Source organism: Crinia signifera, chromosome 5 (assembly GCF_055691185.1).
Source record: "Crinia signifera chromosome 5, ASM5569118v1, whole genome shotgun sequence".
In the NCBI taxonomy this organism is placed as follows: domain Eukaryota; kingdom Metazoa; phylum Chordata; class Amphibia; order Anura; family Myobatrachidae; genus Crinia; species Crinia signifera.
The window spans coordinates 84,710,655-84,733,422 of record NC_139221.1 but is presented as its reverse complement, the minus strand read 5'-3'; the positions used below and the strand labels follow the sequence as shown (position 1 = coordinate 84,733,422).

General features: G+C 42.1%; 1 protein-coding gene and 1 long non-coding RNA gene across 6 annotated transcripts in view; one reads left to right on the top strand and one right to left on the bottom strand.

Moving 5' to 3' along the window:
* DLGAP1 (DLG associated protein 1) overlaps positions 1 to 22,768 on the top strand; it is a 519,677-nt gene that overhangs the window by 439,928 nt on the left and 56,981 nt on the right. For 4 of the 5 annotated variants that reach the window (XM_083187573.1, XM_083187574.1, XM_083187576.1 and 1 more), the window contains 3 exons: positions 1,208 to 1,572; positions 7,032 to 7,088; positions 16,564 to 16,655. In XM_083187573.1, coding sequence (XP_083043699.1) covers positions 1,208 to 1,572; positions 7,032 to 7,088; positions 16,564 to 16,655 — 514 coding nt within the window. The remainder of the gene's footprint in view (positions 1 to 1,207; positions 1,573 to 7,031; positions 7,089 to 16,563; positions 16,656 to 22,768) is intronic. The other variant, XM_083187577.1, reaches the window with a different exon arrangement.
* Positions 789 to 22,768, bottom strand: part of LOC146080374 (uncharacterized) — a 41,553-nt gene continuing 19,573 nt past the window's right edge. The window contains exons 3-4 of the long non-coding RNA XR_014474862.1: positions 1,416 to 1,516; positions 789 to 1,322 (exon numbers count right to left, since the gene is read on the bottom strand). This is a non-coding gene — a long non-coding RNA (uncharacterized LOC146080374). The remainder of the gene's footprint in view (positions 1,323 to 1,415; positions 1,517 to 22,768) is intronic.

The following is a 22,768-nucleotide window of genomic DNA, read 5'->3' as shown; positions in this document are numbered from 1 at the left end:
TAGGGATTTTCATCAGCTACATGATTTTAATATGATATTGTAATAGGTCCATTTCCAACCTACCGGTAAATTGCTTTACTTTTGAAAATTCCTCTTGCATTTTGCATCCAAGTCTTTGTAAGGAATACACGTTTGTGTGATGTGGTGCCATACATCACTGTAATGTTTGACTACCGGACTTTGCTAATTTTCCTCATTTTGTGGTGGAAACAAATTGCAAAGATACTGGAAGTGAAAGATCTACACTCAGCTGCACCAGAGGAACTTTGTAGCCAACACATTAAATTGATCGCTCCCACTATAAGAATATAGCAAGGCTACTGTAAATACCTTTTATATAATACAAGGCTAAAATGTGGAAACAATGGAGGTGACTCAGAGGTATATGAATATGCAGTAGCAGCTGTGACAATTTCACTGTTTGGGGATGATTTCCGGAAATATTGGCACAAATAAAGGCATGTCGTGATTGTTTTTAGGCCTTGTGTGTAAGCTTACACATGTGAGCCCGTATGCAGAATACATGGCACCAGCGTCTCAGTTCCCGCGGAGATAGTGCACAATCATAGAGTAACGCCAATGGATGATTCTTAAAGGATCTGTGACCACCACTGCGTGTCTGTAGTTGCTTGGATCAGTGCTGGGGCAATCAATTACAAGGCTTGGTTTTGCCTTGTAAATGACTGCCCCATGAAAAATATTGAGTTCAGCTGGAAACACACAAGGCTACCAGACTCGCATCCCATTATATCCAGCCCAAAGGGTTTATTGAAATACCCAGAGTCAGGAAAGGTAGAGTAATACACTTAGTAAAAGTTTCAAGAGCTACTTTAAATATAATAAAAACACAGTGATATAATAAATGTATGTTAGAAAAGGAAATACATTTTGAAAATATTGTAGAAATATAATATTTTCCAAATGTGCAGCTAAAAGCTAAGTCTGCGTTTGTTCTTGAATGTGAGTCATTGCAATAAAACTCGAACATGCACTGAGTTAATCTTTGTCTTGTAAAGTCTTCTCTTAATAAAGGTAGTGTTTGTGTTCTTACTGGAACCAGAAGTGTTGTCATAGTTATTGCTGGAACACAGTGATATCTAATATAAAATATGCTACAGTATCAGTTGTACAACACGCATTTATGAACTACCTTCATGTAAATGTAAAACGTGTTTATTATATATCTTGTGTTTCTTTGCTCTTCCAGTATCTTCATGTATTACCACATATAAGAAGACACCTCCTCCGGTACCACCAAGGACAACCACAAAACCTTTCATCTCTATCACGGCTCAGAGTAGCACAGAATCTGCCCAAGATGCCTACATGGATGGACATGGACAAAGGGGGGATATGATTAGTCAGTCAGGGCTCAGTAACTCCACGGAGAGCCTGGACAGTATGAAAGCACTTACTGCCGCGATCGAAGCTGCCAACGCTCAGATCCATGGCCCAGCTAGCCAGCACATGGATAACGCCATGTCCATAAACTCCAACTCAACCGTTTCCACCATCACTGCCGAAGACAGGAAAAAGAATCAGTTCAGGAAAAACCTATCAATTGGAATCCAGGTAAACAATGTATTATACTAGATACAGTGGCACAAATGTAATGCAGACACCATTTATTTTATCCCAGCCAGAACTGTCAGAACTGATCAGACTGACAAATTATAATCGTATACTGAAAACACAGACGCAAAGGTTTCATACAATGAACAAGTCTCTGTGATATCACATATATGGCTATAAGTGGTATAAATATAACAATAATATGTAACGAATAATAAGTATCCAGCAATTATGCAATCCAATCATAATAAGATTGCACTTACATTGACATCACTGTTCCCTTTCAGATAAAAAGCTGCAAATGTCTTTATCAATACAAATATATTGTGAATAGCAATATTTACAGAAGTTACAGACATTAGCACAAGATGAATTTCTCACTGAGAACACTGAGCATTTGAAGCCTAGCATAGAGTACATTGGCTGGCCCATCTTGCTGTCTGTCCGCCCATCAGAAAACGCCATACACTGACATTGCATGAAGGCAGCATCATGATATAGCAGGCTAGTGAAATAATAACTATGGATACAAAGAGGTACATTTGCTAACATGGGAGTTCTATTGAAGATGGGATGTTGGGATGTTGACCATAACAACCAATCAGATTATATCTATTATCTTCTAGAAGGTGCTATGGAAATAAGAAGTAGCATCTGATTGGTTGCTATGGGCAACATCACAGCCTCAAAAGAACTGCCATTTTATTAAATTTTAACTCAAACTGTCCTGCTGATATAGGTTGCACTTGTAAGCATCCATACACTAATTTGAATACCCATACATAATATACAGAATATCCCAAACTCGTTCCTCAAGGCACGCTAACAGACAAGTTTTTAGGGATATCCATTCTTAAACAAAGGTATCTTAAATAGTACATCAGCCAGTTTGGTTATACCATCTGTGCATAAGCAGGAATATCCTTAAAATCTGGACTGTTAAGGTGCCCATATAAGGTACAATTATTGTATACAATATTGCATCGCATCTCAGTTTTGCGATGAGATCTAGTAAAAAAAAGTATGTGCAGCACATACTTTTTGTACTAGATCTCATCTCGTCGCAAAACCGAGATGCGATATTGTATACAATAATTGTACCATGTATGGGCACCTTTAGAGCTTCATTGATCAGTATTTGGATGGTAGATAGACAGTACGTACGCATACCTCCCAACATGACCCATTCCAGGAGGGACAAGATGCTCTGTTTCTGGACATCCATGTCAGTGGCAGTTGCAAAGTTACAGGGCTGCAGCACAGTCCAATATTCAGATAGGGGAGCCCCACCAACTGACACCTCAGTCTGGACTCACTGGCAGGTGTAGCTCCCCTATTTGAATTTGTGACAGTGGTGCAGTCCCACCTCTGTAACTGCCACTGGCAAGGAAGTCCAGGAGCAGAGCATTTTGTCCCTCCTGGAATGGGTCATGTTGGGAGGTATGCATACGGTAGATAGACAGTCATTCGGTCTACACATTTAACTGCAGCACAACCTGAAATTCAAATAGGAGGGTACACACACTGCCTGTGAGACAATGTGGAATGGCAGTTGGTGGCAGTTGTTTTGCCTGCCCTATTTGAATTGTGAACTATGATGCAGCCCGACGTCTCGAGCCGCCTCTGGTGCAGACCCTTTCATCCTGTTAAGCTATTGTCTGTGACCATCTAGTATCGACCTATTGACTGTATATCCATGTAAGGTCTATCCTTCATTCGACACCCTCATTGATATATGCTACAGAAAATCCCTATTTTAACTTTTACCAGTTCCTTAACTAAATATATATATATATATTTTTAATAGCTTACATAGGTTAAGCAAGTAAGTTATTTTAAGATTTGTTTTAAAATCCTATTAATAGAAGGCACTCTAATTATAATATTTCAGTTAGTGCATGACAAAATGTGTTACCATGGCTACAGATTCTAATAAAGAAACCAATCTATAAAAAAGCAACAACAGTGTGTTTCTAAGTTACCATGAGGTCAGTCCAGAATGAGGTGATTTCACACTGAAGTTCTTAATCAAATCTCTGGAGTTGGTCCAGTATAATGATTTTGAGTAGACAAGTCATTTTTGAATGGAGCTACCCTTTAACCCCTTGCCTGGCACTGCCGCATGTGATGTCATCTGAGCCATTTAAGGGCAAGGTCACATAACATGCGAAGTGCTGCCCATTTGTCCCCCGTGATGTGGAAGAGGCGATCCGTTGTTCATTAGTGGTAGGAAGTCTTTTTTTTTTTTTAAAGGGTAATTTTTTAGGGTGTGTTAGTTTATAAAGCATGTTGACCGATGGAGGGATGGGGGTGTAAAAACCCTAGATATTTTAAAATAATAGCTTTTAATATATTGTTAAAAATACTTTTTAATCTTTTATAAGTAATGAAAATCCCTGACAATTTCTGAGTGTTTTTGCAGGGGGGAAAACAATCATCAGTAAAGTAGTTAAATAGCTTAGTAGATATCTATGAGCCTGCTTCAGATCTCAGGAGCACGCGTCATTAACGATATTGAGCATACACACTAAGCAATTCTTTAAAACATATCACTCTGAAGGGTGAAGATGAGCAATAGCTTTTAAAATGTCATGTGTATTGGCTTTACAGGTTAGTTATAGGGAGATATAGGCTACTAGGAGATGAATATACACTGTACACAGGTGCCCTCACTAAAACACATGTAACGCCTCTTGCAATGCTGCTAAACACACAGGTATAGGCATCAGAGACCCGCCATTCGTACTGCCCTTGTGTATGTAACGAAGGATATACAACTGGCATGTAGGATCTAATGCTTGTGGTGCTATAGCACAAAGTAATGGTTCCATCAGCCATCTGGTAGTCACCTGAAGAAATCCCCCCCCCCCCCCCCCACAACACATCGGAGCCAGAGGCGTACCTAGATATTAGTAGGCCCCATAGCAGAACTTTGTAAGGGGCCCCTATTTAGCAAGTGATGGTGAGGAATGTATGTAAAACATATTAGTTAGACAGCAAAGATGTGGCCCCATAGCAGCTGCACCCCTTGCACCTATGGTAGTTACGCCCTTCATCGGAGCAAATCTGGACGGGTGCATTAGGTATAGGTAGGAATGAAAAGTTGGAAGAGTGGAGTGATCTAGTGATCTTTCTCTTTATATAAAGCTTCAGACATACTTGCATACCTATAATGTAACAGAAGTATAACTGACGGCAGGGTTGGACTGGCCCACTGGGACTCAGGGAAACCCCAGGTGGGCCCCACTGCTGTAAGCCTACCTACTCCTCTAGGATTCAAGTTCCAAACTGTGCACTGTGCTACATTGTACTGCACAGAACTGCAGTGTATATTATACAATGTATTGCTGTTCTCAGAGGCGGAACTACCACTGGTGCAGCAGGTGCAGTGCATTGGTGCCTACCGCTGCTCATGTCACCCTCTTCCTGTCACCCACTCTTTATCCCTGTCACTCCCTTGTCACCCACTACTGTGTTGCATATTGTGAACTTGGATTGGGTTGTAGGAAGGTGGCCCAAATTATATTTTTTGCACCTTTCTCACTACCTACAAGTTCTGCCACTGGCTGTTCCGATACATTACCAAGCACAGAATTTACTATATATGTATTTATTAAAAGGCCAATATCATGTACCATACTCCATACACTTATATGGAGGCTGGTCATATCCCTAAGTATGGGCCTCTAGCACTGCATTATCCCTGTGGGCCCTTTAGGCCCCAGTCTAACACCGAATTACGGTGGATTCTTTATATTCCAGATGTGGCTAAATTATTAGAAATAATACGGAAGCATTACATTCAGGGAAAGGAACAGATTTTGCACAATAGAAGTCAGGGGTGAAATGATAAAAACTCGCGGTACTTGTTTCCTAGCACGGCCACAACGATTTAGATCGTTGTGGTCGTAAGATAAAAAATCGGATCGATCGCATCGCATGCGATTTGGTCGCATGCGATGCGACCGATCCGACCGACCGATTTTTCACCCGATTTTTTTTTTTTTTCACATGATTATTTTCAATTGCCCCCCCAAATGTTACTAAGTGGGCTAGACCCCACGATAGACGTCAACCCGAAGCGTGGCGAGCGCAGCGAGCCCGCGAGGGGCGGCGGTGCTTGTCCTCCGACCTTTTCATTCCCCTACTATCCACTAGGGCGTGGAGTGAGAATAGAATAGTGTGGCGAGCGCAGCGAGCCACCGAGCCCGAAGCGTGGCGAGCGCAGCGAGCCCCGCGAGGGGACGCGTATAACTTCACAGGTATACGCGTCCCCTCGCGGGGCTCGCTGCGCTCGCCACGCTTCGGGCTCGGTGGCTCGCTGCGCTCGCCACACTATTCTATTCTCACTCCACGCCCTAGTGGATAGTAGGGGAATGAAAAGGTCGGAGGACGCGCACCGCCGCCCCTCGCGGGCTCGCTGCGCTCGCCACGCTTCGGGTTGACGTCTATCGTGGGGTCATGGCGGGCACATAAAAAATGTGAAATGGGTCATATTGGCCCATTTCACCTTTTTTATCATTTTTCCCTATGTGAGATGGACTTAATCAAGTCCATCTCATCTTGTGCCATTATAATGGCACAAGACCGACCGATTTCAATGTTAAAAGATTTTTTAACATTGAAGTCTATGGAAAAATCGGGTCAATCGGTCGGTCGCATCGCGGCCGATTTTAATTGGTCGCGACCGACCGATTGACCCGATTTCTGTCAATCAAAGGGAAAAAATTGTAAAAAATCGGCCACATCGTGAGGATCGTGTCCCTTAATTAAGAGCCACGATCACTCACGATTGTGGCCGTTCTAGGAAACAAGTACCAAACTCAAAATTGCATTGCTTAAACAAGTTAACAAGGAAGTTAAAGCCTAGAATATGTAATCTACATAAATACCACAAAACAGTCAACTAAAATACAGATAGGCTGTGGTCAGCTCTGCTCACAAAGGAGAAAAACATGCCCCTGGTTATTACTACACACTATATTGGGTTATTACTACCATGTTTTGTACGTGGTAGTAATAACCCAATGTAGTGTGTAGTAATAACCAGTGGCAGATTTTATCTATGGACTGCAGAACTGCCACTCCCTACCTTACCAGGGAGCCCTAGTTGGCCTTTATGGGCTGCAGCCAATGCAGCCCACAGAAGCTAGACCTTTGCACATGCATAGTACCGTCACTGCTACTTTGCATGCACTGGGTCCAGTCACCTGAAGTGTACAGGCGTTGGGAAACCGGACCGTGAGACCCTGGACTGCGGAGACCCGACAGCACGGCCATCAGTAGCCCCCCTCCTATGCCCAGGTATGATCCACCACTGGTAATAACCCAATGTGGTGTGTAGTAATAACCCAAATGTGGTGCATAGTAATAACCCTGTGTGGTGTGTAGTAATAACCCAATGTGGTGTGTAGTATTTACCCATGCTTTCCATTAAATATTACTTTTTTTTAACTCAGGAGGAGGAGGAAGTGCAGGCGATACATCATTATGGCATTATGATAGGTGATAACAGAGTAAGTACCATATGACCTGCGGAAAAATATTTCAAAGATCAAAAAAATGGAAACTGATAATCCTGACACCAACTATGGTTAAATTATTTAAGGTCCTTCTAAAGGATTCATAAATGAGAAAGTTATTAAGATCATTAGCTAAGTGTGATATTGTAAGAAATTGCTACGTAAGAGTAGAATTCCAGTCTGCTGGAACATACCTGACAGATATGTTGGTAGACACGCTGTTAAGCCGATTGAGTGGTCAATAAAGGCAAGTGTACACATTTACTGATTGGCCGCTTGATAAATCAGTCCCAGCCATGCAGCTGGATGGGCATTTGAATTTGCCCATATACAGTAGCTGCATGATGCACAAATATACCTCCATATATATTAGCCAGTGGCTGTGCTGCAGGGACGGCACAATATGTTTGTTAGTGATGCTGTTCACACCTGAATATATGTTTTTTGTTCTGTAAGTGTGTGTTTGTTTGTGTTTGTGTGTGTGTGTGTGTGTGTGTGTGTGTGTGTGTGTGTTTGTTTGTTTACAAATAGTGGGTGTTGCCCAAACCAGCATCTTGTCTACGACCAACTCTCAATTAGGCTGTGGTGCAGCAGAAGATAGAAGGCACAATTCTGACTATGCCATTTCACAAATAATCCCTCCTAAACATATACCAGGCATTCATACAAAAGGTGTAGACAGCAAGGTGTGCACAGACAATAACAGCTTGCCAAATGACAGCTCTAAGTAACAAATGAGAAAGGGGAAAACAGTTTAAATCAATGTAAGTATCAGTAGATATATACAGGTACACAACCGATAATCCAGCACCCTTGGTTTCAGCACTGTGCCATATTACCCATATTTTGTATTATCGTGGTACATACACCCCCTGCCCCCCCCCCCCCCCCCCCACCTCTCCCCATCTAAATAACCTAACCAAGCCCTCACGCATCCTAACCATTTCCTCCCACAGCCTGTCACCTCCTGTGTACTAAACCACCCTGCAGAATCTTAACCTTCCACAGTCTGACACCCCCCCCCCCCATGTAGCTTAACTGTATCCCTAACTGTATCCCGCAGCCTAACTGTATCCCGCAGCCTAACCAAACTTTCCTGCAGCCTAACTGGGCCCTCCCATAGCCTAACTGGGCCCTCCCATAGCCTAACTGGGCCCTCACACAGCCGTTCCTTTACCAGCAGTGTCCGGATTAAAGGAGGGGCTGGATCATCAGGTGCCGGATAATCAATGCTGTACCTAAATATACATATATAGTAAAACATGTATTCAATTAACAGTCACAAAACATTACTTCTGCAATCTCTTCCTTTCACTCTCAAGCCGCCTACATACATTAATATCGGATTGCAGACTAGTTGAGTTCCTTTTGCTATATACAAATGATAATGTATGGTATAGAGACAATCGCGCAAATATAACATAAAAAAGAATGAGATTAATGATTTACTCCTTTGGAAAATGGTTCTACAGGTATAATCAGATAGGAACATGTATGGTGTAATGTCACAACTCTGGCAGACTGCCTAATAATCTTTACAATCAAAACTATATTTGTATGTGCCAAATAATGATGCTTTTTTTAATGCAATCTTTTTTCTATATGATCCTATAGTGGCGTGTGTAGTGACATAGTGCTATGCAAATGCAAACAACGTGATGGAATGTAAATAAATGTATGGAAGTTTTAAAAGTCCTTCATTATTTTTTAAGTGAAATGTAGACTGGAAGCATCTTTATTTGTATATCTTTATCGACTCGGAATGGTCCAGACCCCAGAACTCCGGACCTGCTCCATGCAGCAACCTCTCTCACTTTTAAGCTTCTGTTCATGGGGCAACCTGTCCAGGATACCTGACAGCTGTCACCAAGGAGACAGGAAGGGAGATTACAGCTTCCCCAAAAGGTGCAAGGAGCTAATAAAGTCTGTAACTGTCTTGACCATACAAGGAGGCTGTAATATCTTCCTCCCTGTCTGCCTGAGACCGCTGTCACAGGCACTCCCCAGTTGGGCGGGTGGAGAGGTGCACTACAGACTCCAGCATGGCAGAGATTGCTGCAGGGAAACCTGTCCAGTCTGGTGTTCTGCGGTCCGGACTGTTCTAGTTAATATCCCAATCCCATCAGTTGTGATTTGTGTCTATATTGAAGACTTTCTGGACAAATGATGCACTTTAAATATGTTCACAGCCATGAAACTCTATAAGATTCCCAGGTGCAATAGCCTAATTGTGCTTTCCTATGCTTTGTTTCTGTTTGATTTTACCAAATTGTTTTGCAATTTAATGTTCTTGTACGAGTATCAAGGTTTTGCAACAGTTTACCAATAAGCATTGTGACTGATTGTCATATGAAATGTTTATTCCTACTTGGGTTATGAATTGACATGTAAGACCCAAAAAGCATGCTTAGCACACTTCCATATGTAAATATATATAACTTGCAAAACTTTGGTCAGCAGATGATTTACAATCCAGAAAAAGTGGAACAAATGGCAGCTGAAGTTATTACCATATGTGGAAGCCATTGGATTAATGTGTATTGGGGTTACACTATATTGTAAAATTATTTATTGATGTCAAAGGGATAATTTATATATTTAAATGTTTATAACTGTTACTGGTTCATTATTGTAATTTATTTGTTATATTAAAAAGAAACGTTTTTGAGCATGTAGTTTGTTCTTTTTGGTAATTTTAAATAGACGGAGGAGGGGGGGGTCGGACCAGGGACCCTGCCAGGCCCCTCCAGCAGGCCCCGGTAATTAGTAACCCCCCCCCCCCCCCCCTCTCGGCAGCCCTGTTCAGAACTGGTCGCTGTTGTGCCAGTACACACAGCTGACGATTATCAATGCACTGCGCATGCATATGGCCTGTGTTACGCATGTGCGACGCCTGCTAGTGAAGGAATCCTGCTACTTTTTTCCTTCGCTATTGGCTCGCAAGGTTACTGACAGGAAGAAGGTGTCTGGGGGTGGTAACCAACCATTAATTGGGAGTGCGAAGAAAAATGCTAGGCGTGCCAGAAAAATAGCTAGGCATGCCTAGGAAAACGCAGGCGTGCCAAAGCATTTTAGGGGAGAGTGTATGATGTCACCTTCAAGACGGATATGCCTGTATTCATCGCAGTTGCCAAAAAAGTCTCTGGCTACTACTAGCTTGCGAGGGCTGGTACCCAATGGAAAAATAATAATTGATGATGAGCCTGTAACAAAGGATTTTGGACATTTTGGCTCAGCTTTGAGTACTTTGCTAGACGTACACACCCATTCACACAGCGAGCATTTTAATTGGCAAGGCCGGATTTCACTCTAGCAGGGTGGAGTCTACCGGATCGCTGGCTGCTTCTAATTCGCTCAGCAGCGATCATGTTTGAAATACCCTTCATGCTCATTGTTATGTTTTTACACTTTAAATAGGATGCAGTTATAGAAATCCTGGGAAGGAAAAAGTTTAGGAAATTCTAAAAGAAGGTGAGCCGAATAGGATCAGAAGGTGGAAGTATATCAGCTGTCGATTTTCCCTAACTCTCATATTTTGGTGATTTAAATAGTAACTCACTATTCCCCTAATATACTTAAGGCAATGCACCACTTTTTAATACTTCAAAATGGCAAATTTGGTAAAACCACAAAATAACTGATTTCTGTATCGGGAAGTATAGAGTAGGGAGGAATGTTTTAAAGGGCAATTTGGTTTAAGGCAGTTAAATATGCCTGTAAGCGAGATTACAGGAGACTTCTCATATCTTTCTATGTATTATTCCGTTGAGGAGACAAGACAAGACAACAGAAATATATGTGAATTGAATAATTTGCAAAAAAATTATACAAAAGAAAAAATAAATGCCACTGTGGAAATATAAATCCCAACAAGCTCTATTACCCCAAGGTACACTAAAACAATTCCAAAGTAGTACGTCCCTGTTGTGCTACCAATCCCATTGTTTTTGATGGGACTGTATTTCAGTTCCTGCTAAGCCAATCACAAGCAGCCAGCAAGCATGCAGTGCGAGTGAATTGCTGAGCTTTTCCAACTCTCTATTATAGGCAATGCATTTCAGTGGCTGTTATGCTACCATTGATTATATCATTACTATTTGTATTTTGCTTAGTAGAGAATTGATCAAAATGAACTGAATTAAAATACATTGATATTGATTTAAATAAGAGGGTGGTTCAATGAATATGGTAAAAAGACCTCTCATTACGTACATTTATTCCAATTGTACATATAATGAATAGTATGGCCTTGGTACTGATTAGGTTTCAACATAGTTCCCATACTTATGTTCCAATGCATCTATCCTGGCATAGAAGATATCAGAGTCAAGCGCCTGAAGCCAGGACATGCTAAAACTTAACTTACGGTTGCAGATCCCCGTCCACTCATGTGCCACTTCAGTGGTCCAAAGAGATAAAAAGCACTTGGTGCCAGGTCTGGGCTGTACAGAGGATGATCCAGTAACCCCCATTGACCCTCTGCTCAATTTCAACATCTGGTCTGCCATTTTCAAAGGCAGTACACCAAACCCAAACCTTTGCGTGACATGACATTTTCACCCTACACCTCCACAAGGTGCATTACAGCTGCCGGTGTGCCCATTAGATGCAGAAATCTGATAACACTACGCACCTCTATGTTTGACCATGTTTCCGCCCCTCCATATTACAACTGATATAGTGACAGTATGGCTGATATGAGGCGCAGTATAATGGCTGCAAGGGAAAGCAGTGGTCTACCTGATCTGGCCAGGGGGGGAATTAGAATGAATTAGCGAATATTACACACATGTGAGAGGTCTTGCTACCATCCTCATAGATAAGAAAGTTTGGGGTAGGAATTGACTATTTATTTAGAGCACTTTGAAGCTCTGAAGAAAATGGATGGAGGTCAATACAAAAATTTCTAATTGGCTGAAATATGTTTTAACCGTAGGAATCTTTACTGTAAAGGTTGTCAGACACTGCAATACTTTACAAAGAGAGGGAGTAATGATGGGCAGTTCATTAAATGGATTTGATGCTTTTATGTAAATAAGTTGTCTTTTTTAAAAAATCTTGAATTATTGAGTTTACTTGTCCAAGTAAAATCAGATTGTTCTACACAGAGGCTTTTTAAGAGAGGAGGAGGCAGTGGCAGTGTGCAGCCTCCTCTGTCTGGGCCCACCCACTCTGCACAGTGATTTTATTACCAAACACTGGGAAAATGGCAGCCATGCAATATTCTCTGTCATTTCTAAAGTGATGCTGCTGTCAGTGTAGGACTCCATACGGGTAAGTATTAAAGAAATGGATGCAGCATGTACGGTGTGGTGCTCCTTGGACTCTAGGACCCATGTGCACCACACACCCACTACAACCATTATAAATACGCCTGTGGCTATACATATGGTGAGAAAAGATTTATTTTCCAGCTGCGGGGATCAGTTGTCTCCTTCCTTGATTTTGTTTTGTCTTTCTCTGGATTTACACTACTCTCCCTATAAGAACTTGTTGAACGTGATTGTCCTATGTTTTTACCACTCTCTCTCTCTTACTACTGTATGTAACTACATGACATGCTATTGGTCATTGGGAATTATCCCTAAGCAGAGCAGCTGACATCTGTTTTCATGTTAATGTGAATATATTGTTCTTCCCAGCGAAATCATAGATGCATTAACTAGTAACAATAGTTACAATACCCAAATATAGTTCTGCAATGGTATTTGTATTGTTAGTGCCTGCTCAACCATTTGTTGTTCAGTTCTAGAAAAGCCTTTGTGGGTTATTCCGACCTGATCACTGGGCTGCTAGTTTGAAGAGCCGTCCAATCAGGTAACCATCGCCCAGCCAGGCTTGCAAAAATATCACAGCCCTGCAATTAGCAGAACATCTATCCGCAAGCCAATCACCATTGAAAGATTTATCCGCTGTGTGCAGTCTGTGCCAAAGACTAAAGGTGCCCACACACTAGAACGATTTATGGGCAGATTGGCCGATGTTTACCGATAATCGGTCGAAAATCGGCAGATTTTTGTCCGATGCGCGCTCCCGTGGATCTTTAGCTGAATCTTCTGATCTTACATGCTGCGCAAAAGATCAGAAGATTTAACAAAAAATCCATAGGAACGCACACGGGATCTTTGGTAAAGATGTGCGCTTGCCTGAAATCTTTTGTCCAGGACGGAAAAAAGATTTCAAGGCTAATTTATGCGCACATCTTAATATCGCAGATCTTCCTAGTGTGTGGGCAACTTTACTCAGCCGCTGCGATGGAAACAGGCTGATCGGGGCTAGAGCTGAAGTCACTAGCTTTCCCCTCAAACACCTGAATTTTCCCTGACACTCCCAGAAGCAGCCGGTTACCACCTCCAAACGCCGGCAGTAAAAAAAGTAGCAGGATGTTATCACAGGATGGCCTCATTCATGCGCACTATAAGCCATACGTATACGCATTCGTTCGATTATTGCCCGGCCTATGAATTTGCAGCAGTGCAATCAGGTTTGAATAACCCCCTTTGTTCTACAGGACAAACATTCTTTTTTTGTGACCATTGATCAGTCATCATTCATATATAATTGCAAATAGGACTTCTTTATTATTTGGGTTTTACTGTAAAAACACGTTTCCATACTGTTATATTTTGGGGTAATTTCCCTTTGGGCAGCCCAACAATGCACTATGCCATTATGCCCTGTCTCTTCATTGAAAACTGTGTCCTGATTGGATGAGTGCCACTACCATCCTTCAGGAGTGATCTTTCATTGCAGTCAGAGAGGCTTGTTTACAAATTGGTGAATGTGCAATGCAAATATGGTGTTCTGCCATCACTTGCCAACTTTTTTTTTTACAAGGCAATCCGTTTAACTATTAGACACATGGATTACACGGAGCGAAGGGAGGTGTGAGGCAGAGCTTGCAGAGTATGGCGGAAGCACATGAGTGCACCTAATCTGTGCTCCCACGTGCTAAAACAATATTTTATTTTGTAGTGCAGAATTAACTAAATAACATAAAGAAAGTGGAGAGGGACATTTTGGGAGGAATTACCTGGGTCGCTGGAGGGCACATGGCATATTCTTTCCTATAAGAGCCCTGGAATTTTCCATTAGCTTTGAGAGGGCAGGAAATGAGTACATCCAGCTTGACACTTAACTCAGCAGTCATTTAGAAGAAAAAGTAATATTACAGAAGACCACAATGCAGAACACAAAAAGCACACATTCAGATGGAACTAAAAACCCATAAAGCTACCCAGAAGTCACTGCAGGCTTGTCTTCTACGGTCAGTACCGTGCATCAGGTCCAATATGCTGCATGTCCCGGTTTATGGTGCAGAAGTGATTTCTGGGGTATATTTACTAGGGTTACGGTCACTAGGTCGACACTATTGAGGTTGACCTGCGTTGGGTTGACGACTGAAGGTCAACAGGGCTTAGATCGACACCTTAAATGGGTCGACATGGCTAAGGCCGAAAGGTCGATACAAGCATTAGGTCGACAATGGAACAGTCAAAAGGTCAACATGAGTTTTTCATGTTATTTTTAACCGACATGTGCCGACAGGCAGTATCTCATACCCTACCATCCACTACAGCATACAATTTTGGTAATACCTGCGCACTGAAAAGGGTTGGGGGTGATAACAGATATAATTGAATTACAAATCAGAGCAAAGTGTATCACATAGAGTTTAGCCATAGATTGAGCGCAGCACTACCCTCCACTCTATAGAATCCACTACAGCATGGTGGTAGAATATAATAGTGCACCGAGACACTGTGCCTGAAGCATGGTGAGCACTGTATCCAGTTTTAGTCTGTAAATCAAAACATTAATTTACATAAAATGTAAATCAATAGAAATGGTTCTAAGTTGACCTTTAATAAATATAACCTTGTCTTCTGCCAAATTTAAAATCTAATCGGTCTTCTTCAAATCGTAAGTTTGGCCCACATGTAGCCATTGTTAATGCTGGAAAGGGGGTAGCAGTCATGTGGACATGGGGTAGCAGTCATGTCGACATGTCAAGCAATTTTAGCCCCAAAACAATTTTAGCCCCAAAACAGACTCGTTCATGCTTTACCATCCCGGTGGACCTAGAGGGCAATATAATTTTGTAGGTATAATGACCGTCGGTAAAACGTCCGTTGAGAAATCCTAGTGAACCCATGGAAAGAAACTTATATTTTAGAGGTTTTAAATCACACAAACAGAAATGCAATCGCCACAAGTGAGATAAATGGTTTAATATGTAGCCTTATACTACAACATAAATAAATCACAAATTAGAACTTTAGTCACCTTAAAAATTTATTTATACAAATTATTTGACAGATAAATGAAATTTATTTGCATACTTGTGAAGACAAATACTGTATTCCACATGGAGCTATGAAGAAGTTATATTCGTTGAATTAGCAAGAGAAACAACATATGGCTGTGGGAAGTTTAATTAAAAAAAACCCTCTTTAGAAAACTAACTAAAATGATTCTTATGCAAAAAAAGTAAAATTTCGTTTTGTGCAAATTTCAATATATCATTTCACAAAGTATTATATTACTTTTTCACTGAAACTTTTCACTAAAACTCACTCAATATTGTTCTTCCATGTTTTTTTTTTTATTTTTTTTAAACGTTAATGTCAGATAAAGATAGGAACGTTGTCTTATGTGTACCATTATAATTTGTCTATAAGGTGCACTAATTGATCTGAGAAGCATATGTCAGGAAGCAATATGGCTGCTGCTACTTAGCACATTTTAGTAAATGCAATTTCTAAATACAAACACACACACATATATGTGTATATATATTATATATATATATACACATACATACATACACACACACACACACACACACACACACACACTCGCGTAAAATGGAAATAGCCAAGCCGGTGCACTCACAAATATACACAGAGCAGTTCCTAGGTGCAGCACTCATGCGGCTTAATGAAAACCACAAGCAGTCAGTAATTAGGCTTGCTATATATAGAATACATATAATATACATTTTACTTTTACATTTACAAAATGTTGTCACATAAGTTTACTAATTACTAGTCATTAACTTCTATCCTTGTATTAGTTTGTTAACATTAAAATAATATTGTTTATCATTTAACATTACTATTATTATTTGTTTCTCTTTTGTGTATTTCCCCACTTCATTTCTGTGTCTATTTGTTTAAGACAAGTGAGTCACACCTAAAATGGAGGACAGCAACAATGAGCGACACAACTCACAGTTTGAGAACCACTGGTTTAAATTCTCACCAGCCATATTGAAGATATTGCAAATGAGCTGCCCCATTCACCTGTTTGTGTGGTCTTTTTTGTTTCCTTCTGCAAATGTTTTTGAAATGTTCCGTACACGTGCCAGTCTTTTATGTGTTAGTGTGGCCTTGTGCTGGTCTTTATACAGTAGTTCTACTAAATGGACTTACAAAAAGCATATTTATCAGTCACTGCTGTTTTCCAGGTTGATGGGCCAGAAGAAGCTGCTAATGCAGAGCAGAGAGAAGCGGCCTACCGATATCAGTCAGTAGGAATCCAAGTAGAAGAAGAAAGAGCGTAAGGATTCACCTCATTATCATTGTGTAGTAGTAAAATAGTAACCGTTACACACATACAACTGCCATCATAAGAGATTGTAACTCATTCTGAAAACTGCATATATGTCCATTGTCACCTTGGGGCATGAAGGGCCCACCGGGGAATGCAGCGGCAGAGGCCCATGTTTAAGGATGTGGCCATTCTCCATATAGGCTTGGCTAACCATTAGTGTGGGCCCCTTGATAAATATATATGGATGGTGTAATGGTTAGCATTACTGCCTCACAGTGCCGAGGTCATGGGTTCAATTCCCACCATGGCTCTAACTGTGCTGAGTTTGTATATTCTCCCCGTGCTTGTGTGGGTTTCCTCCGGGTGCTCCGGTTTCCTCCCACAATCCAAAAATATACTGGTAGGTTAATTGGCTCCTAACAAAATGAACCCTAGAATGAATGTGTGTGCAGGTATATGTGGAAGGGAATATAGATTGTAAGCTCCCCTGGGGCAGGGACTGATGTGAATGTTCAAATATTCTCTGTAAAGCGCTGCGGAATATGTATGCGCTATATAAGAAACTGTTAAGACATAAATATAGTACTTTTAGTGCATGATGATGATATACCAGATTAATAACAGCAATGCAGTGTCGTAGTGTGCAGAGGATGACAACTTCCAGCCTCTTGCATTAGCAGAAATGTGGAAGCCTTTGACTGGTGCAGATGGAAAGTACTCTTCAATGTTCCGGTTTTTGCAATGGGCATTTCTTCTTCTTTCTCGACTGAAATTATTTGATTGTGTAAGATGTCACATAAGATGTCATGTGTAAGGCCCTATATGTGTAAGATGTCATCAGACCAAATCACACTTTGGACCACAAACGATGGCCCTTATTCTGGTTGACTCACAATGCTGCGAATTGCGCAGCCTTTGCGAGTCCACCAAACACTGCTCGACCCCCTCACACACCACGATTCCCCACATGGCTGCAAATGGATGTTTAGCATAAACATCAATTCGCAGTTTTGCATGCGGGGACAAAATCCTTTGATGTCGGCGACCATGGAATGAATTCTTCAGCGCTCCTAGATGTGAGACACCTCTGTGGGGTCTCCGATCTGCAGGCCCTGTGCGGGAAGCGGACAGGCAGCTGACATCTGATGACGTCAGCTGCCCACCCCATCAGGGAATTGCCATGAGAAAGCCCAGCATTTTCATGATAATGCCCATAAAACGCTGAGCGTTCCCATGGGCGCATGCCAAGGCCCAACGCCCTCCGCCCGCACTGTTGTGTGCGAGAACCTGTTGATAGATCTATTCTCTGTGGCCACTCGCACACAACGGCTGAACATGCACATAAATGACTATGCGCAGTCGCAAAAATCATTCCCCTGCGAGTACACGCAGGGGAATATGGAAATTAGAATAACCCACCACCTGTATAATTACCCCATATACTATGGGCGGTATTCAATGAGCCTGATTCGCCATGTTTTTATGGTGAATTTGTGCTGTTTGGCGAATTTTTGACTAAAACGGTGAATCACCCTATTCAATTACCACATGGCGAATACATTTGAAGGTTTTTTTAGCCATGATTCACCGAGAAGCAATCGCTATCTTTTTATGGAGAAGTGGAATGTGAACTTTTAAAATAAAGTGTTTTGTTTTTTACATTTGGTGTCAAAAAATCAGGAATTTTATTCTGAGGAGGGGCATGCTATTTTTATTCATGTGCTGTAAGCACATGAATATATATTTAATTTAAAAAAATATATATATATATTTTTTTTTTTTACACAGCAGCCAGCAGCGGGCGCCGGAGCCGAGCCGCTCATTACATATTCATATATTCACTGCACCCGATCGTTATGATCGGGTGTAGTGAATATACGCGGTCCCCTGCTGGCATCCCCGGGGGGCAGCCTGTGCTGCCTGGCACCCGGGGAGCCCACCTCCCCCCCACATACCCTCTGGGGCAGGCAGAGAGACTTCCATCTCTCTGCCTGCCACCGTCCTCAGGCTCCCTGCGGCGTTCGCCACAGGAGCTCATATTCGCCGGTAAGGGGCAGCGAGCCCCTGACTCGTTGAATACCGGAGCCGGCGAGGCTCCGGAACGTGGCGAATGTGCAGCGAATCCTAAAAAGGATTTGCTGCACCTCGCAGGTATTCACATTGAATACCGCCCTATATCTGATTGTGTGACACCTTTTTTGCTTTGTCTTAAAAATGTGATGTTACTTTTTTATTTTATTTTTTCATTTTCTGTTTTCTCCTTATTGTGTTTTCAAGTTTTGGTGGCGTTTTATCGGATTGCACAGTCATATACTGCATGTCTATTCAGAATCTCAGCATCAGATTTCTGCCTCTTTATATAATGTGACATTTGAACCAACATTTTAAGTTGATCACCTCGCTCTTCTAGTTCCTCATACTTGGGCTATATCCCATAGCTATGGATGACACAGTTGTGGGCCAGCCCCTAATCAGTGTGATATCCATAGTGAGGAAGTAATGCTGTAATGGAATGTGAGACACTAAAGCAGAGATTGGCATGTATATGGTTGCATGCAGTTATATAGGGAATATATTAAGATTTCTGGAATCACAAAAATAAGTATTGAATGTGAGAAAATAGACAATATAATATAGTATTATAATTATTATAATTATTATTATAATATTGTCTGGGATCTTAAATGAGTCCTAATTATTAGGTAGATGAAATCTCCAGCAGCAGCACAGTAGTCACAGGGCTTGCCTCTCTCCCCTCCGCTCCCCAGTCCCATGTGGGTGTCTAGTAATAGCGGGGCAGATATATTAACCCTTTGAGAGCCAAGTGAATTGATCAAAATAGGTGTAAAAATTGCCAAGCAAACATTTTTATTCATCATAATGACCTGTTCTATTACCTTATGTAGTAAATATTATTTTTTTAACACGACATTTTTTATTTGAATTTATGTAACAAATGTGATCGATGCTGGCATTTGTAGTGGATATTTTGTGCATCTCTGACAGAGATGTTGGCACTCAAAGGGTTAAGTCGGACCCGATTTCCCCTGCAGCTCCCCGGGAGGTTTCCATCATGATAAGGCCAAGTTGTGCATATGATAAATCGCCATGATTTATCATATAAAACTCCCGGGGAGCTGCAGGGGGAGAGCGGGGTGAGGGACACTGGGGAGCAACAGGGGGGGAGCCGGGCATTTTAGCTGTCAAATATGCAGCGGGCGGTGGGCGCTGGAGAGCCGGGCTGGGGACACAGGCAGCAGCGGGCGGGGGTGGACACCGGTGAACGGAGCTGGCCGGGCGCAGCATGACCGGGGACGGGGAGAACGCTGCAAGAAAAAAAAAAAAAAACATTACAAATGAATTGGAAGCCAGTGATTGGCTGAGAGCTCTCTCAGCCAATTGCTGATTGGCTGAGAGAGCTCTCTCAGCCAATCACTGGCTTCCAATTCATTTGTACTGGGTTTTTTTTTTCTTGCAGCGTTCTCCCCGTCCCCGGTCATGCTGCGCCCGGCCAGCTCCGTTCACCGGCGTCCACCCCCGCCCGCTGCTGCCTGTGTCCCCAGCCCGGCTCTCCAGCATCGCCCTCCCCAGCGTCTGTCACCGCTGACGCTGCCCGCTCTCCCCCTGCCTGGCTCTGGCGTCCCCCGCCCGGAGGCTGCACATAAGATTTAGGAAATCTTATGTGCAGCCGGTCCGACTGCCCGACTCCGATCCGATGCGCACGGGACCGCGCATCAAATCGGGGGGCTGTCAAACCATGCGATTTGGGCCGATTTCATGGCCCGATTCATCCGAATCGGGTGAAATCGTGCCCAAATCGTATAGTGTATGGGGGCCTTAAGCCTTAAAGAGATAAACGCAAGTAGATAAATGTCCAGCTAATCATCTCCCAACTGCTATGTTATAGACTGTTTAAAAAATGATAGTTGGGAGTGGATTAGCTGGATGTTTAGCACTCCCAGGGGCAACTCCCAACTGTCTTTTACAAACACAGCTGATTGGCTGTGCTTTATCTCCTTTTACCTTTTCTACCTTTTCTCCGCTTTATCTCCAGTTTATCTCTTCTCCAAGCTTAATAAATCAGCCCCTTAATCACCCTTGCATTTATCTCTTTTTAAGGCTTAATACATCTGCCCCAGTGTGGGTTAAGTGTTCTCCATCAAATGGAAACATGGGAGTTTCCCTAAACAGCAGAAGTGTTCAGCAGGTAGACAACCACTTGAAATGGTGGTTGATTGCTGATGACCTTGAAATAGTCTCTTCATTGGCAGATGTCATAAGCCACATTGTGTTCTAATACATGTGCCAGTGCCAGTACCAGCACCTTTCTAATCGGTGCATACAGCCTATGGGCCAGATGTACTAAGCCTTGAAAAGTGCTAAAATAGTGATAATCCACCAACCAATCCGCTCCAAATAATTTTTCAAACCCAACCTGTGGCTGTTAGGAGCTGAATGGCTGGTAGTTTATCACTCTCCATTTTATCACTTTTCAACGTTAGTACATCTGGCCCTATGTCTTTATACTAATCTCTTTGTCAGTTACTAGCACAAACATCCCATTTCTCTGGAGGCATATTCCGTTATCTATACACCAGCTGGTTTAACTGGCTGGTCTAAAGGCTAGATTCATTGGATTAATTTATCAAATTGGGAGAAAGAGGGGAATGATTCACCAGAAGTGACAAACCTATCTGATGCAAACGCCCCAGGGTGACATTTAGTGGGATGAGATATCTGGACTTTTGTAATTTTTATTTAAAAATTTGCAAGTTTTTCCAAAATGTTATTTTATAGAATGCGAATTGCAGTATAAATCGCACTTTTTACCATGAAAATAGCACATTCTGACCTGTCAATTTTTCAACACACTTCAACTTGCATCCAGATGTTTTCCCATTAAAAAGTATACAACTCGCAAATTTAATAGGATGTGGTTACCAGAAATCGCAACACAAATAGACCAGCTTCTGGCATAGGAGTTTGACAGAACCATGCACAGTTGCGATGTGTGCATGGTTCTGTCTATAAAAAATGTGTAAAAGTAAAAAAAAAAAAACAGCCCCAGGCTCAAAGATCATGGGGCAAACCAAATGTGAGTCCCCTGGATTTTTTAAAACCAGCACCAGGCTCAAGGGCCTGTCCTGGTTTCTAACACGCAGGGGGACAAAACAAGTAGGGGTCCCCCATATTTTAAACCAGCACCGGGACCAACCAGCCAGCAGGGTAATATACAAATCTCTCCGGCCAAAGCATTCATCCCCTGACCAGTCAGCCTGGGCAGAGATCCTGGGGAAGTGGGGACCCCCCAATGAAGGGTTCCTCCCCTCCAGAATTTTCCTGCCCAGACTGAAGCCTGTGGCTGTCTCCGGTGCCCCTGTGCGCTGGGCACCGGGCTGATGTTTGTGTAAAAAATAGAACTATTGTGTATTGTTGTGGAACTATGAGTCCCAGCATGCCCCACATGAAGGGACTTGGAGAACCAAATGTCCCAGCATGCGGGGCATTAAAGGTACTGCTGGGACCTGTAGTTCCACATTATCTATGTAAATGTAGCATTATTTTAGCTTGATGAATACTAGTATATGGGAGAATGGGTCAGATGAGAGTTTAACATAGATATCTATTCTACTGTAACTCTGTTTCCGATGGATTTAAACCTCATGGGGCCCTACCATTTTGATTCCCTTCTCCCTCCAACAATCCATAGCACTATATTTTTGGTGCTGAATGCACACGGCATCCATAGAGTACCTTGGCGCATGCACATCTTTTTTCAACCTTAATTACTATGTTACTAAGTTACAGTCTACTGATAAATGCTTACTTGTGTCAATACCAGCAAATCTGAATTAGTCTCTCTTTTGGAAGTTGGCTTAATACCTGTGTCACATTTAACGGACCATATAAAATGGATGAAACCATTTTGTGTGTCCATGCTTTTTTATCCTATCAAGGAAAAATCAAAGGTACATTAAAATTGTGGGCAGGTCCATGTGATTTGTGTCACAACATCCTGTGGTAGTTGTGCAATGCTCCTCCTTTTGGATGTCCAGGATATCTTTATGGGGCCCTTTGCGACCTTGCCTTTTGTAAAATCTGCCTCTTTTAAGGGATAA